Source organism: Anoplophora glabripennis, unplaced genomic scaffold, assembly GCF_000390285.2.
Source record: "Anoplophora glabripennis isolate ALB-LARVAE unplaced genomic scaffold, Agla_2.0 scaffold1, whole genome shotgun sequence".
Classification (NCBI taxonomy): domain Eukaryota; kingdom Metazoa; phylum Arthropoda; class Insecta; order Coleoptera; family Cerambycidae; genus Anoplophora; species Anoplophora glabripennis.
In genome coordinates, this window is record NW_019417028.1 from 3,042,384 (window position 1) to 3,061,171 (window position 18,788).

At 30.9% G+C, this 18,788-nt stretch overlaps 1 protein-coding gene across 1 annotated transcript in view; it reads left to right on the forward strand.

Annotated features, from left to right (window-relative positions):
- The window catches only part of LOC108914367 (myosin light chain kinase, smooth muscle), a 68,651-nt gene that overhangs the window by 35,202 nt on the left and 14,661 nt on the right, over positions 1-18,788 (forward strand). Inside the window, exons 3-5 of the mRNA XM_018720213.1 lie at positions 6,404-6,494; positions 13,670-13,873; positions 14,371-14,512. Of these exons, the coding sequence (XP_018575729.1) occupies positions 6,404-6,494; positions 13,670-13,873; positions 14,371-14,512 (437 nt within the window). The remainder of the gene's footprint in view (positions 1-6,403; positions 6,495-13,669; positions 13,874-14,370; positions 14,513-18,788) is intronic.

Genomic DNA, 18,788 nt, shown 5'->3' on the forward strand with positions numbered 1-18,788 from the left:
GTTTCTATAAATACAGGGTTATTCACGAATGGTGACCAAAAATGAAACCTCGTATTCTTTGCTATAAAATTTTCATCTAGGACGCTTCGTTAAAAAGATACAGGGTGTTAAACTACAAAAAATATTTTACATTTTTTTAGTGTATCGGTGGCATATTTTCCTAAATAAAATACTTTACTGTAACAATCATGATATTTTTGGATTCGTCTTCCAATTTTATACAAATTAGGTACTACTTTATTATGTTTTTCGAAAAAAATCTGATTTTCGAGTTAAAACTTAAAACAACAACTGAAATCACTAAATCATTCGGTTATTTATTCGAATAAAGAAATTAATAACATTAGTAATCATTTTATTGATTTTATTTGAGTAAATGCTCGAAAATACCTCCATTTCCACGAACACAGGCCCGACATCTTTTTCATAACGAAAATGTAATTTGTTCGAAATTTATTGTTGCTTGAATCTGATGAAAAGCATTTTATTCTTTCTTCTAACTGCTCAGAATGTCAAAGTTGCTATCGCAGCCTACTGTGTAATTTTAAAAATCATTATATTCGAATATCGAAGTGTTTTCAGTTAGTTTTTTAAATTTTGCTCGAAAATCAGGCTCTTTTCGAAAAACATAAGTAATTTGTAGAAAATTGAAAGACGAATCCGAAAATATCATGGTTGTTACCGTAAAACAGTGGTCTACTATTTTATTTAGAAAAATATGCCAGCGATAAAAAATAAAAATATTTTTTGAAGTTTAACACCGTGTATCTTTTTAACGAAGCGTCCTAGATAAAAACTTTATAGGAAATACTTCCTTTAAAATTCACCAAAGAATACGAGGTTTTATTTGTGATCACCATTTGCGAATCACCCTGTATATGCTCGAAAGTGCTTTCCTAATAGGTAAAAGACGTCTAAATTTTATAAAATGTTATAGTGTTTTTCTATATTTACGATGTACATACAGACGTGATGTAATTGTTTTTGATAGATCATGTTCTCTAGATAAACCATTCTATCTCTAAAAGGAATAGCAATAAAGCGACAATTTCACGGTATATTGAACACTGTAGCATAAAATTAGTATGTCTAATAATTGAATGGACCATAAAGAGTTGACAGACTGCCAGTGAGTCAATGACTGCTGATCACCTTGATACTGGAAAAAAAAATTAATTAATTAAATAGAGATCGCCGAATATTGACCCAAGGAACTTCCAAACTTCGAGAGGTATTAGCAGAGAAATCTTAAGTCCGCATATTAAAATTTTACGTAGCTCGAGAACAGTACAATATAATCAGAATTTAATCATCTTGTGGAACAATGTAAGATTAATTTAAAAAAATATCCAGAAGTCAAAATATAATACCTTCCCACATAAAATAAAACAAAGGTAACACAAGATTAATATTGTTGAAGATTAATTTCAGGTGGGTTTACTTTGGCGTCCGCATAAAGCTCATTCTTTAATATTGAAGTTCCACGGAAAATTCCGTTCCTTACTGTAGTAGGACTCTAGAAATGTATTAAAAGGAAATTATTTGTAACCTAAAAAAATTATTTATTCCGTATATTCTTGGGAAACCACACAAAATTATCGCAGACGATTTATCTACATCTCAATCTTCTCTTTCGAGATAGGGTTTCACACAACTTTAAATAAAACTTAATTTCCTCCCAATAATTGATTCCGACGACATTTTTATATATGCGATACATTTAAAGCGCTGCCAAAAGTGGTTTGGTGTAGAATGCGAAATCGAAAGTCAAAGTGAAAGAAATACGTGCGGCGTAACTTCGCTCCGAGTATTCGAATATTTCATAGATACGTTGTCCGGATATTTCGACTGATAAATTTGTTTATCCTAGTCGATTTTATGTTAAAAGCCATGTAGTAAATGTTACGTCTTACATATAGCGTTATTTATAATGAGTATGCTGCCCATAAGGATTCCACTGACATCGCTGGTTGCCAAAGCGCTCGAACGTTTAAATTCGGGATAATTTACGTTTATCTCCGCGAATTCCTTAAATACGTGGTTTGTAAGCAACGAAATGAAATAAATAAATAAATCAGACTCTACATGGTTTGAAAACACGTCCCAGTAACTGTAGTATTAACTTAAAGCAGATTTGATCAATATTAATTAAACAGTAAGAAAATATTTTAATTTAGAAATAACGCAAAAATATTAAAGCTCAGTATTCCTTGGGACACAACTAAATGATACTTATTTTGATTCAAAGAAAAATAGGTGTTTCAAATACACTCAGCAGAATCAGTATCATTAAAAAAATGTCGAGTTCGTTTTCTTACACAAAAGATGACTTCACGGATTGTGCGGTCAAATAAACTTTAATTAACTTGTAAAATCCCAATGATAAATTGCAAAATACCAAAATCACTGATTTGAAACTGAGCCAAGAAGTGACCTATATTTGTAAAGGTGTCACCACACGCACAATGAAGATTTATGCTGCAAGTTGTAAGATAAACTAATTGGGCTTGTATTAACCGGCAAGTATCGGAATATTCATGATGGTTGCAAAGTTGTTATTTACTACCAAAACTTTCTTAGATAATTACCCACATTTCTTGATGTCGCTGTTGATATTTTTGTGTCAGAATATTCTTTAGAGAAAGCTTCGAAAAACGTTTTTCCGTAGTTTTATTTAAATCATTTTTATGTATAGCACATATATTTAATTGTGTATTATTTTCCTTCTTTCTTGTCTCTAATCTAGCAAATAGGCAACCAGCAATACATTTTTATAGATTTTATTACACAGTTTGTATAAGTAGAAATTAATGCACAAATAACAGACTTTCCTCAATACCAACGCAAATTTTCTATAAAATGGAGTTAGTTTGAAACTCAAATCACTTTTTGTTGTAAAGAAATTGGTAATTTGCCGCTTTTGAACAAGCGATATCGTAAATTACAAATTTTTTAAACCAAAAAGTTATTTGAGTTTCAAATTAACTCATTTTTATAAAAAATCTGCGTTAAAATGGGAGAAAGTCTGTTATTTACGCATTAATTCATATTTAGACAAACAGTGTAGTAAAATCTATAAAAATGTATTGCTAATTGCCTATTCGCTATAGAACCCTCGTAAAACAAACAAGTAGAGTCCGAAAGCATCGAAATTAGCCCACTCTGTAGGACTGTTATGAATTTAGACGTGCTTTGCATTCAACGGTATTTACTTCCATTTAATTCGCGATACCCCAACTATAATTCTATGCGTTTTACTGACGTTAGACACACATGCGCAATATATTTTTTTTCTCCTAGATGCAGAAACTTCTGGTAAACACAGGCGTTTATTTCGGGAATAGACTGCACCTCGCTGCGAAAAATAAAAATTTTAAATAAACCTGGAAACCGTACCTAACGGGTAAAAATAAGCCTTCCGAGCGCTGTCAGATCAAGTTCAAGTTTCTCGTCGGTTAAAGGATCGCAGCCAAAAAAACGACGCCCGCTGCACGTGGTGGCTCCGGCATTTGTTGAGCAAATACTCGCCGTTGCACGGTGGATCAAAATAAACAAAAGGCTTGTTGTAATTAAGGCGCGGTGTCGGAGTCTGGATGCCGGCAACGGGGAGTTCTAATATAGTATAACGACAACGCGTACAATGATCTAACTTTCTATTGTGTTGTGTTATACCCGACTGGATGTGGATAACATATTCGGGGATACATAATAGATTAAAGTTAAGTTACATTTAGTTCAGTTGTCTTGACAACTACGGACAACGACAGTAATATTCATATTTCAATATGCCTGTTCAGGGATGCTAATAGCTCAGTATTAAATTATCTTTAGTACATTGTCTTAATAGGTGCCTATTGTAGGTGACATTATTCAAAATCATTTCTACTAAATATACAGTACGCGCCTAAAGTATGGAATAAATTCAATAAAAGCGAAACAATTTTTTTTTGGGAAAAGAAAAAAAAACAGGACGATTTTTAATTTGAAAAATACATATTTTAACATAAAAGGCAATTTTCAACCGTCATTTGTTTTCGAGTAATGACGTCATCGACATTTTTTTAAATTGCAACCCCCTATTTTTTTTCTTGATTCTGAAAGATCGTTTCATTGTCGATCCGACCGTATTGAAATGTTGCCATCTTACATAGGAAAGTTTTCGAATCGACTTGTTCGAGGATTTTTCCCAAAAAAAAATTGTTTCGTTTTTACTGAATTTATTCCATACTTTAGGCGCGTATTGTATTTCTTACTTAAAGCAGACAGAAATTGCAAAAAATAAGTAAACTTTTATTTTAAATTTAATACTTGTAATGGGGCATTTCCACGCCAAATCGACCACATTTAACTCTGACCCCTTTCGATTTGGCTCAAACTTTGTTATTGTTAAAGTTATGAATTTAAAAAAAAACCTTTTTTTTAAATAACCATAACTTTTTCAAAAATTGATTATCGGGCGTTTATTTTTACAAAATTTTTGTTTTTAAATGTACTTTTTGAAAAAAAATAGATCCAAATTATCTGGACTTATCTTCACCGATTTTCTTTCAATTTTCGAAAAAAAACGAAAATTTCTCGATGATTACCATTTTTGAAAAAAAAATATTTTTCTTATAAAAAACTGACATTTTTTATAAGTCCTCAATTTTTTTCAGTGGTGTTTTTCGTTTTCTATTTTTTCTTATTGATTAAAACATTTTTTTTATAAAAAACTGACATTTTTTATAAGTCCTCAATTTTTTTTTCAGTGGTGTTATTTCCTTTTCTAGTTTTTCTTATTGATTGAAAAAAATTTTTTTTTTCAAATTAAGCTTATTTCACATAACCATTTTGAAAAAGCCCACTGTTCGTCCAAAAATTGACCAAATAACAACTTTTTTTTCATTCTCTTTATTTTTGTATACAGTTTTCGAAAAAAAATACAAAAAAATTATTCAAAACGATCTATTATTTTTTTAACGTTTTCAAAAAAAAATCTAAATATTTTTCATGTATACAACTTTCAGTCATTTCTTTCATATATTTTTTTTCAATTTTGGGATTCTATATACATTTTCAAAAATTTTCAAAATGCTGTTAGGTATGTGAAATAAGCTAAATTTGAAAAAAATATTTTCAATCAATAAAAAAAATAGAAAACGAAAACACCACTGAAAAAATTTGAGGATTTATAAAAAATGTCAGTTTTTTAAACGAAAAAAAAATTTCAGAAATGGTAATCATTGAGAAATTAGTTTTTTTTAAAAAATTGAAAAAAAAACATTGAAGTTAGGTCCAGATAATTTTGATCTATTTCTTTTCAAAAAGTACATTCAAAAACAAAAATTTTGAAAAAAAACGTCCCGATAATTCACTTTTTGAAAAAGTTATGGTTATTTAAAAAAAAGCTACATTTTTCAAAAATTCATAACTTTTTTTGAGTTGGGTGAAAAAATTTGAAGAGAGGTTTTCAATGAAGTAGAAATCAATAAAAAAGTTTCAGCCGAATGGAAAGGGGTCAGGGTTAAAAGTGGTCGATTTGGCGTGGAATGCCAAAGTATTGGTCCATAGTCAAGCCAGTTTCTCACTAGATATGAGGAATATGCAGAGCATCCGTCTTGTTGAAATATTAGTTTTCTCCTAAACTCTAAATTTTCGCTATCTAATTCTGCCAAAACAAAATTATTGAGAATTTAAATACGAATTTTGATTAATTGTAAGATTTACTTCCAAAAAGTAAGGAACGACTATTTTAAATTAATTTATTTTGAAGAGTCGAATTTGGCTTTAGCAGCAACGCGTTATCACTATTTAAATCATACTTAAATAATAGAGCCCAATTTGTTTCATATAATGGGTTTGTATCACCCGATTACTTTGCAACTTCAGGAGTCCCTCAGGGCTCAAACCTAGGACCTTTATTATTTCCAATTTTTATTAACGACATTTGTCGAGTAATTGACTGTAATAAGCTATTATTTGCTGATAATATGAAAATCTTTACATCGATTTATTCCATAGGTAATTGTTTAATTTTTCTCGAAAAATCAACAATAAAAAAGTTTATAAGAGTGCGGTACCCCATCTGGGGACACATTGTATAAGTGTGTTTCATTAGCAATGAAAGAACTTAGTGGGATCAAGTACGATCAAAAGAATATTGAATTTTAATACGCAAGGCCTCAAAGTTTAAAAACATGGTCAAAATTTTATCGGTAATTCGAGAACTATGCCTGTCCTCTTCCCAAGCACCAAGAATGGCTTGATGTGATGACGCATATAACTAGATCCTTTCCTGATTCAGAAAAAAGGTGGTCGTTTCTATGAAGCATGTATCAACTAATTAAAGCCTCTATCAAAAATGTATGAAACTAATTAAAACTTTCTTTTACTTCCGGTACATTTTATTTCTTCTTTTTTACAGAGATCCAGTTGAGCTTTCCATATAGAGACGTCCAGATAAGGAGGGGAGTCGATCCTAAGGAAGAATATGTGCTGGAAGCGGAAATAGGAAGGTAAGACAACAAAGCAGTGGTTACCTCAATCATACTTACTGAACAATATGAACCCAATTAGTATATAAAGGTTTATTGTTACACTAAAAGTATTTATAGTGATAGAATGGAGTCATGTTAGTAGTAGTCCTGTCCATTTTAAAAGAACATAAAACTCTTCCTAGTACGATTAAAATCTGGACAACTCGTCCATAGGATCACACAAGCTAAAGGCCAAAAACACTCAGACACGGTCCAATTCCAGATACCAACTGAATTGCGTATTGCTGGCTGGACAGCTGAGTACCTCGATCAAGCTGGAGATTTTAATAATTTTTTTCTCGGAAATGGTTGAGTTTAGGACCCATGTCATATAAGGTTTTTTTGATTATTTTAATATATTCTATAGACTGCGTCTTAAGGCAGTCAAACTTCTAATACCCTGTATTTCATAATAATTATCAACAGCAGAAAAATGTTCTGTACAAAAATAAAAGGTAGCATCCCTCACAGGAATGAAATTAGCTACACAATTAGCCACAAATTAAGGAAATATAAGAAAAGTTTTTTATGTTTATTCCAACGCAATTTCGCTGTACCACTCTGTACTCTCTACATTCGTAAATGATGGATTGCCGCAAGAAAAATTTAAACCTCAACACCGTCGATCGGTATACCACTTTCGGAAATACCTAACCAATGAATTTATTACCTCACTCTCTAAATATTTCAGCCACTCAATTCTGTTGTATAAATATTACGCGGCCCGAGCGATATTTCAGTGCAAAAATTGGGTGTAAAGAAAGTTTGCAGCAGCCCGGTGAAAAATTTTTAATGCTAAATCGATCAGGGAAGATAAATGGACGCCTCAAACTTTACTTTTAGGGATCGATACATCATTTCCGTAAAATGCGGTGTTGATGTTGCAACATAAATATTTTTTGCCCGGGCAGATTTATTCGACTATAATTAAAATTATTAATTATAATAATAAAATTAATAATTTCGGCACAGATATGCATCTTGCCACTTTTAATTAGTAAGTTGATATTTGAAGTAACATTATAGTTATAGGATTATTAATGTCTAAGTATTACAATAAAATAAAGTGCTTTTCAACATTCTAACATCATATTAATGGTGGACTTTCTACAGTTTATGAAAATTGCAAATTTGTTAAAACAGTTTTTTTTTAATTTATTTAATCTACAACAGTTACTTTAGATATGTTAGTGTTTAGGTGTGTTTTTAAATTTTACTCAAATTCGTAAAGTATCCTAGAATGTTTATAAATTGAAAGTTTTATTTTATTTATTTTACTAATTATTCTACTAGTGAAATAAAGTTGCTTTATTCCACTAGTGGATAAAGTATCACTTTAGACGGTTCATTTGTGTGGATAAAAGTCCGATTATAAGGTGATTGTGGATAAAAAATATTTAATTCTTTTTAAATGCGTATTTTATTGTTAACTCATATTTTACATATATTCAGCTTTTTCAAATAAAAAAAAATGTTTATTTTTTGGAAATGTATTGTACCTATATTAAAATATCACTAGTTAGAAATCTTTCTACATTTCTTACATGTTTAGCATACCCAGATTTTTGGTATCGAGAAGCATTGACTTTATTTGAGAGGATATCTAGGAAAAAAATAGAATTTATTTGAATTAGCTTAATGACTAAAATAATGTAAAAAAACTATTTCAGTTTCAAAACTTTTTATTTCCGTCAAACTAATGCGATAAATAATCTCTCTCCGCTTTACACTGTTGTGTTTACTTGAGTACTTTACGGGTTTTGGGGCATATTTTCGCGATACCGGCAAAATGAAAAAGTACAATAAGCATATTTACGGAACAGTGGAAATTGCAGGGGGGGATTGAAAAGTAAGCATTAAATTTATAGTAGACTCGGCGAGAGATAATGACTATGGATCCGCGGATTTGTGCGTAAAACGATCATTGAAGGCCGCTAATGAACTGTGAAACTGATAGCAGCATATTCTTATCTTTATCCAACTCAGGTGCACAAATTTCCATGATCCCGGATCTTTATCTAAGTCGGATATTCACAGATAGAAGGGATCATCCGGGTGGGTCCCGGAAGTTTAAAGTAGGTGATATACTGCTCTCCCAGATCGAAAGGGCGATAATAATTTGTCCTAATCTGAAGCAACATTTAACACGGTTGTTTTCTTAATATAAATAAGGAAGAACCATTTTTCCCATCTTGGTATTTAATGCTCTTCTGTCGTGATATTATAAAAGGGCCAATTTTAAAAAAATATCAGAAAATNTTATAAGAATATTTACATGTGGAATTATATATAAAAAAGTTAGTATTTTCGTAGATTTCAGTACCTAAAACCTTGATGGTTTGATCGTTTTTTGCACCTGTTTATTCGTTTTACTGCGGCGTCTTTGAAAATACCCAGATGGCATGACATAACATTCCTATTATTTGATAAGCTTTAGATTATTCAGTTATTAAATGTTTGAAATTATTTGTCTTTGTTGAAAACACTATTTAAAGAATATGGGGCCCTTAATTCCAAGCTAATTATAGTTACTCTATGGTTTCAAGTTGCTTCGATATTTTATTCTAACATTAAAAACATGTATTTGTTGCAGTTACAAATATTTTGTGGAAATTTCCTTAAAATCAAGTATATTTTACTTACATTTTATTCGACAGTTTTTAAAGTAGTCTGTATTTTCACGCTATATAAGTTCAAAGGAATTCTGTCAGACTTTCTTTGAAATTCCTAAACATAAACACAATTATTTCCGCAATCAATATTTTTATTAACAACATGGCATTGCACTGAAAATTCGACCTTGAACGGAATCGTTGTGCATTGTATACGATTTTATCTACATTATGTTGAAGGTTATCGTCACAATATATACCTTTAATAATTTCACAAAAAGAAATTGGTATGGATAATACTGTAAGTAATTTGCAATTCCAGGAAATTATCGGAAACCACCAAACACATGAATATATGTATATCACTTTTAAAATGCGTGACATTGTGGAATCCTTGTTGAGATTCATACAAAGTACTTTATATTTTTTTTAATCACCCCAGTCCCTCTTAAAAAGCTACAACCTTTTTTATGTGAGGGTAAAAGTGATAGAATAACGTTTTCTTCTGCCTACACCTTTCCCTAACTCTTAGCCTACCCTTATATACGTCCCTGAAACATATCTTAAAATATACATCTCATTTGGTCATAGTAAGACAAATTTCTTATCCACCTTTTACTTCGCGATGTTTACGCGAAATGCTTAGGAATACACTTTTTAATTAGCGATTTTAAATTGACCCGAAATCCGCATGACCCACTTTTCCAAAATATCGTATACTCGGATACGTAGCACATCGGTAGAAAGTAAATAATTCTCTTAGATAATCGAAAAACGTTTTATGTGGGTTGGTATAAAATAAATGGCCGATTTAAAGTGTTTACGCACTATATTTTTAGCTGTAAATGTATCAATGGAAGTGTTGATATCGGATATATTCACTGGATTGGAGTGCTGATTTCTCGATTAAACATATCTAATATTAAGTTCTTACGGAATTTATTTGTTTCGCCTATATTAGTTTTCACAAAAGAAATCATAGGCTTAACTTACTTTCGAAGCTACGCGGGTTTAACTGTTGAAGGAATTCATTTTTAACGACACGAAGAAATCCTATTTTTCTCCACTACTTCCCATCAAAGTTTATTATACGCCTTTTCAAACCACCCTGTATATCAATTCAATTCAATATGTGCCTCAATGCAACTATTTGAAACATATAAATATATACTTGTGATGTTTGAGATGGAATATGGATATCGGTAGACTTGGCGTGTTACCTTAGAAGCCAATTTTTTCAACAAATAAAGCCAGAAAGTTGTTTACTTTCCATTATAAGTTGACGCCCACAATTTCCTTTTCTTGTTATACTTTATAGACATCCAATTAGTAACGAAATGACAAAAAAATAACAACTATAACCTCGTTAGACGTAAATATGCATATAATAAAAGTGACGGTTAATAATAAAAAGGTACGATGCCAAATTAGGACAATCACAAGCTATATGTAGACGTTGAACGCACAATTTTGATCTTTCATTGACAATTTTTTTGTATAGTCTGTAAAATAATCAACTTGTATTAATAAGTGTACCTTATAATGTTGTGTACAGGGTGATTCACTATATTTTGACCCCCCATTAACTTTTTTGTTTTTACAGTCATAAAAAAATGTGAAATTCAAAAATATACAGGGTGTTCAATTTAAATTAACAAAGTTAGCATCCGTGGTCATTTTGTTTGGACTTCATTTGTTTTTCTACTAACATTATCGAAAACTTCATAAAAAATCGTGTAACTTTTACATTTTACATGTTTTTGTAACTAAAAACAAAAAAGTTAAAGGGGGGGTCAAAATATAGTGAACCACCCTGTACAGTTTTGTTTTAAGAAGTGATGTTACAAACTTTTTATTTAGATTTCTATATTTATTAAATTATTTATCGACAGTGTAAGTGTCGTTAGACCCTGTGAAATTTAATTTTTATCAATCGAGAAATCTACAAATAACTGTGGGCACGGGATTAAAACTCTAATAATGTTTTATTGTAACGCGTGATGGTAATAGTTAAATAACTATGTAGATTTCTCAGAGTCTAACGATACTTAGAGTATACGATAGTTTAATAAACATACAAACATATATAAAAAATTTAGATAAATTTAGAACGAATACATTGAAGATGAATTTTTCGAGACAAAACATCTCAATCTAATTCGGGCTGAGGCAGTACAGTACTGGGGGTCATGAAGGCTTGCAAAAAAAAATAGTAAAATTTCCAGGGCCCTATTTAAAAAAATGAGGTTGATGATGGCTCTGGAAAGACGAAACGTTACATATAAAAATTGATTATGCCATTCGATAGAGAGCATAAACTTCCTTGAGAAAGTGTTCTTCTTTTTTCAATATTACCTCACATAAGGCTGAACTGAAACAAAAACGGATAACCAAAATTTCGTTTTTTTTTTTCAAATGTTTCGAAAACTAATCATGTTAGCCTTGCTTTTTTAGAGGTCTCCTGATTACGCAACTTTGCCCCCATTTAAGCTAGTTCTCTGTAGTGAGAAGCGAATTTGTAACAGCCTGTATATTTAACAAGTATGGCCTGGATTTTGGTATGAACAATATTTTGTTAACAGAGCTGTGATTTTACTGTGGATATTAAGAGAGAAAAAAAGTAATTACACGTCAAATAGGGCGTTTCGTTCCAAAATGATGGCGATGGCTTTTTTAGAGATCATCTTTGATATAGCTTGCTTCGAATTTTTTAAAGAAACTTATGGATATAATACAGATAGGGCACAGACAGGTAAAAAAATTAATCGTCTGCAAAATGTAGGACTTTTAATCCAATTTATTTCATTTTGGAGAGATTAAAATTTCATTTTATAGAGAACGTCATTAAGCTGTTTTTGATGGACATGTCGTCGGTAAATTCGAAACAGAAATAGTTGTAAAATTAATTATATTTCGAGCATACGCGGAAAACGTTTTCCAATAATGAGATTTCAATAGGTGAATTAAAAGCGTACATCTGCCTTTACGCAAAAACATATCCAATCATAAAATGTAAATTTTAGTAGGAGCGGATTGTGAATGAAACACGGATTGCTACCGCTAATTGAATAAAAGTTAATTGTAAACATTGTGGATTACATCAGTCATATTAATATTACCTCAATCAAAAATTAGTTTGACACTTTTATAAATAATTGTTTAATGAATCACTGTTTTTTTTTAACACAGAAACAATTTATTGTTCTTGCAGCAAGAATACATTTATTTACGAATATTTTTTAAAGTACTTTTCTGTAAGCTCATTACTATGTGAATTATTATCAAGTATAGGCAATAAATGGTTTGATTATTTTTTTGTTTATCAATTTTGTTTATTGAATAAGAAAATGTTTATACCAGAAGATAGAGATTTGAAGAGCCCTGGCATTAGTAACTATACCTGGACTTTTATAAGTGCAAATGATAAAGGGGATTATAATCCTGCGTGAGCAGGGGTGGCGGAGGGTTGATTTGGGGGGTTGAAAAGTTGTGGAAAATTGAATAATTGAGATTTCTGGCGAAAGTTGACGTCAAAAAAAAGATATCCAATACAAAAGTTGTAGATTATGCAAAAATCTACAACTTTTGTAGAGGTCACTTATTAAGATAACCTCAAAATTTCCGAGAAAAATGCGAAAAACAGTTTTTTTTTATTTTTCGTTTTTTATTTTTCATTTTCGCAAAAATAATTTAATTTTGACGAACCTTGGGGAAAGTATACCTTTATGTGTCTTAAATAACCACAAATTTTTTTACATAAAAAAATCCATAAGTTTCCGAGATATTAATATTTTCCGGCCTGAAACACTTTTTTTCAAAAAAAAATTCTACTTTGAAAAATCATCGTACAGAGTTCTGCCGGTGATAATTTTTTTCGTTTTTATACTTTTTGGTGAAATAAAAAATCTGTAATCACAGTTCAAAAACATTCTCATAAATGCAAAAAAAAATAATTTCAGACCGGAAAAAATGAATATCTTGGAAACTTCTTGATTTTTTTTATCTAAAAAATGATTATTGTGGTTATTTAAGACACAGAAAGGTATACTTTCCCCAAGTTTCGTCAAAATTAAATTATTTTTGCGGAAATGAGAAATAAAAAACGAAAAATCAGAAAAAAACTGTTTTTCGCATTTTTCTCGGAAATTTTGAGGTTATGTTTAAAAGTGACCCCTACAAAAGTTGTAGATTTTTGCATGATCTACAACCTTTCTATTTAATACTTTTTTGTTTGACGTCAACTTTCGCCAGAAATCCCAAAGATACAATTTTTCACAACTTTTCAACCCCTTAAATCAACCCTCCCTTCTCCGTGCTCACTCATTTATTTTTTTTTAGGTATATTATAAGCCCTTTTATCATTTCCGCTTATAAAAGTCCGGGTAACAATTTTTTTTTTCTCTAAGTGTAATTTGGTTTGATTATAAGTTTAAATTTAATACTACCTTACATATTTACAATCTAAGTTAGATATTTAACCAAACCCAAATAGCTAGTTCTAAATTTTCTTGTTTGTCACTGATTATATTTTTCCTATTTTAGGGGTAAATTTGGAACCGTGTACAAGTGCAAAGAGAAGTCGTCAGGACTGTATCTGGCAGCAAAGTTCATAGGATGTCCCAAAAAAGAAGACCGCCGAAATGTGGAGAGAGAAATAGATATAATGAGGGCGTTACAGCACCCCCGACTCATCCAGGTCTACGACGCGTTTGAAAATGGCAAAATCATGACTGTTATTTTAGAACTGTGAGTACTTTTTTTTTCAAAAAATGATTATTAGAAATAATAAAGTCTTCCAGATATGTTTACATTTATAAGAACCTTTTAAACGGGATTCAATAAACCCAGAAAGCTTAGAAGCACTTTTAAAAGATTTTTCTTTATAAATAAATCACTTGAATTTATCACTGCCTATGGAATAACACCACGTGGCACCTTTTAATGTTTTTATTTATACATTTACTAAATTAAGCAAAGGTAAAATCATACCCCCGGATAACCAATTTCAGGAATGCTTTCAAAACTCCGTCAGTAATTAATACGGCGTATATTTATAACCAAATTGATTCAGTTCACTCACAATCGCCCAACTCTTAATACTCCTATGTGAAAATTTATTTTCCTTGAAACGCGGTCTTTGAAGCCAACGCGAGCTTTATGTACTTTGTTCAGAATTGAAAACGCGGGCTCGATTCTTTGAAGTGTAAAAATAGCCGTTCTATATGAATTCTTTCTGCTTGCAGGATAGAAGGCGGGGAGCTCTTTGAAAGGGTCATCGACGACGACTTCATCCTGACCGAGAAAAGCTGCACCATATTCATGAGACAGATTTGCGAGGGGGTCGATTTCATACACAAACAGCGAATCCTCCACCTGGACATGAAGGTCAGTACAGTCTTAAAATGTGTTTTTTGCGCATATTTCATTTACCACCAGATGACCAAGCTGTCGATGATTTGAAGTTGTCAAATAATAGTCTCTTAAGAACTGTTAATAGGTCTGTAGACTTATTATTTACCAGCTATGGTCAACAAGATCAACAATTGGCAAATTTTTCATCTTCAGCCATTTTCAAAGGCCCCTATGTGTAAAAAAATATATCTACTGGCTTATACATTGATAAAATTTGAGATTGAAGGGTTTTACATCATGCTGATTAAGGCTAACTTAGTTATATATTGTATAAGTGTTTTAAGTAGCATTTTATCCACGAAAGATTGTTTAATATTCTTAAGAGGATAAAAGTCAATTAAAACACGAATGCAATACAACGTTTTACCCATAATCACATCACAATCATACACACGGTCGGAAAGTCCCCATGGTTCATCGGCCTTTACGTGAGAGCGATAAAGAAAGTCATAGAAATCCGTGTGATAGAGAAAGATGGCTATAATGAAAGCGTCTAATAGTCACCGCCCATTTCGCCCTTCCACAAATAAGATCCACTTCTTTTTTTATTCTACTAGTGAAATAAAGGTGATTGTGGATAAAAGTTTTAAAACCAATTTAAACGGTCTTAATATCTTCAAAGAAATTCCTATTCTTGTTTCCAGTAGCTGCAGCATCATTGTGAACAAAGTCTGATACAGAATTAGACGTAATAAATTAAGTTATTTCTGCATTTAAGTGGACTCCTTTTAGAATGGAATTAATTAAATATTAATACCCAGATATCTCTTATTTAATAACTTCATTGTGTGAGGTAATTATAATGGCATGCGGCATCTTTGTTTAGTTCAATTTCTGCTTTCAAACAGACACGCATGTTTTGTTAATAAAACAATAAAATATAATTTCATAAAATACGCGAATTGTTGTGTCTTTGAAAATCGTTTAAGAATGTCTTTGTATTTACGTCAAAGAGCGTATTTGTTATACAGAGTGGACAATGATTTCTATGACTATTTTATTCGTCCGGATGTACCACAAATAAATGAAAGCATAAATGCATTCGATAAAACATATTTGAAACATCTCGGAATCTATTAACTTTTTAGTCCAATCTATGACCATTTTCCCGTATAATTTTGCCAAACAGCACCGAATTTCATAAAAATTTGGATTTAGGGTCGCCTTACCCTCTACTTCAAAATTGACCTTGTACCGGGGGTTGCTTTTACCCTGGGGGTGGATGCCACCCCTTCTCGGGGGTGAAAAATGTTTCATTGAAAATAACTCCGGGATACATTGACTAATTCTAAGCAACTTTTGTTCTATAAAGTTTTTTCTGAAAGTCAATACTTTTCGACTTATTCGCGAGTGAAAGTGTAAATTTTTTAACCAAAAAAAAAAAAAACACTTCCAGACGGTTTTTCGTGAATAACTCAAAAAGTAAGTAATTTAACAAAAAAAATGTAGCTTATGAAAAAACAAAAAGAATGGTGTGTTTATGGTGCCTGTAGATCTAACACAAGCGGAATAGTAGCTTGTTGAAGGTTGGTTCTTATTCGTCAAACACGAAAATTGAAAGTTTGAACGTGAAACAACCAAAAATCAATGCATTTTTCAGGGAATACTCATAGCACCTTTTTTAAGGTGCTTGAAATAGTATATTATGTTACTAGGAGTAGAAGGCGATCATTATGTGTTGAGCCCAAAAGTTTGCTCGCCGAGGCGTTAGCCGAGGCTGAGCAAATTGGGCAAAACACATAATGAGCCTTCCACTCCGAGTGACATATACTATTTTTTCTTCAAGCGTGAATATAAAAAATTACTAATTTTGAAAATTTATAGCGGATAACGCGATGTTCAATCTCAGCACAAAATAAAATCAGTAGGTAGGTAATACTATTTATTTTATACATTTTATACATTTTATTGATTAATTAAACATGACAGTTTTAACCACTTTATTCATGAATAAAAAAACAAATGTAACAATTATTTTTCTTTAATTTGAATTAAACGAATAAACATCTAAATTACCTACATGTCTATCATCAAACTTTATTTATTAACATGAATATTAAATGTGCAATTTTGTATGGTACAGTTGTTGATATTTAAAGCGCTGCTGGCTGTCTTTTTTTCAAAGTTTACAGTTCTGTCGTTGAATACGTTACTTGTAATAAGGTTCTCAGTTTCAGTGTTAACAATTGTACCATTATTAACAGAAAAGTCTTCGATTAAATTATTTTCAGGATCAATATTTACAGTTTCGCTTGATGTACTTGGTTCATTATACTCTAATGGGTTTAATATTTTCATCGCTATCTGTTTCTTATTGTTTACAGAATCTTCAATGTATCCTTCAGCGACGCTGGTAGATTTCCATCCACCATGTCGCTTTAGGGTTGTAATGTCTCCACCATTATCAACTAAGATAGTTGCCGAGGTTCTTCTAAGGCAATGCCCCGTATATTCATGTGGATTTGGCAACCTTAAAAATGATGCAACATCTTTTGGCACTTTTGAAATTTTATGTATGCCCATTACAACACGATGACAATGGCCATTTTGATATTTAATAAAAAATCTATCAAAAGTTATGTCTTTTGGCCGAAGAGTAGCATATTTTCTGTATAAATTTAAATAAAACTCTCCAATTATGGTAAATGAACGATGTTTTTTAGTTTTTGTATTGGGAATATTTACTAATATTATATTTCCCAAATCTTTTACATCATTAACTTTTACTTGAATGAGTTCATCGCATCTACAAGCTCCTGTGACTCCAAATATTAGTGCAACCTAAAAAATATAGAATTATTAATTTTGTAACAATAAAAAAAGTTGGAAAATGCAAGGAAATTCTAAAACATGACGTAATTTTAAGACATCTATATTTATGAGTTTTTACAACATTCTTCCAATGAGCTATCTTTATTTCCGAAAATTGTTTATTATTCTCGTAATGGATACTATAAAATAACTTGAAGTTTACAAATTATAACAAAATTTTGTATTACAAATATAAAAAGGTTAAATATATATCTACCTATAATTTAAAAAGTACATACCTTGGTTGCTAAATATTTATCATCAGGTGCTTTATTCAGGAATTCGTCAAATTCTTTTTTAGACAAAACTTTCGACTTTTTTGGTTTATAATTTTCACCTTGTCGTTTCAAAAATGTAATTAATTTTGAATATTTCTCAATATTTACATTGTGTTCTATGTTTAATTTAGATTTTACCATTGAATATTGCGCCCATAAAGTTGAACTTTTCAGTGTTCTGGATAATCTTGTAAAATATGCTATCATCACATTTTCTGAATAAATATGTGCATTATTTTCTTTTGCCCAATTCATGAATTTATCATAAGCATTTTCATAAATTTTTCTCGACTTTGTTGGTATAAGTGTTGCCACTGATGTATTTGCAATTTCCAGTAATTCTGGTGGTGTGCACTGCCTTTCTTCAGACATTTTAAAAACGACCCGACGCGACATCAAATTTCAACTGACACTTAATGAAACGTCAAAGCTTCTTAAATCTTTAATTCGTTGCTAGGATACTTACCTACACATTGTTACATTTTTTTACTAGTTAAAAAATGAAAAATATTTGTACTAGTTAAACAATGGGCTGCTTCTAAAGGAGGTGTTGCACTATATAATATAAGTATTATTATACGCTTGAAGAAAAAAATCTTTATTTCTATTTTTTATAAAAGGGTTGATGCTAACCCTAAGCGGGTTATGTTGAAAATAAAGTTGGTACGTATTTTTTCGGCGACAAAAACCGTGTAAATTACCCCCTAATTACCACCCCATTTGAAAATAATCGTTATCACTCTACAGTTTACTTTATTTATGTACTTGCGATATGCTCTAGAAGTTTGAAAGTGCTTAGTTCTGAAAAAAGTTGCGCTTAAAGTGAAACGAGAATTTTTGTATTTTTGGAAAAGATTGTCTTTGCTTCAAAATAACTCAAAAACTATTAACGATACGCAACAATGTGTAGAGTACAAACTTGTAGGTTTTGCTCTTTTTGAAAATTTTATTTTTTTTCTGTAGGATAAAAATTCCTGCATAAAATTCGGACCACCCTGTATTGAAGCATTGATGAATACACATTATAGCTATATTTTAGGAATAGAAATATGAATTTTAAGAATAGAATAGAAAAGGAAGACGAGAGTGAAGAGGATTTTTGATTATTTATATGTTATTTGCAATAAAAAAAATTAAAATCCATATAAAAACAAAATTCT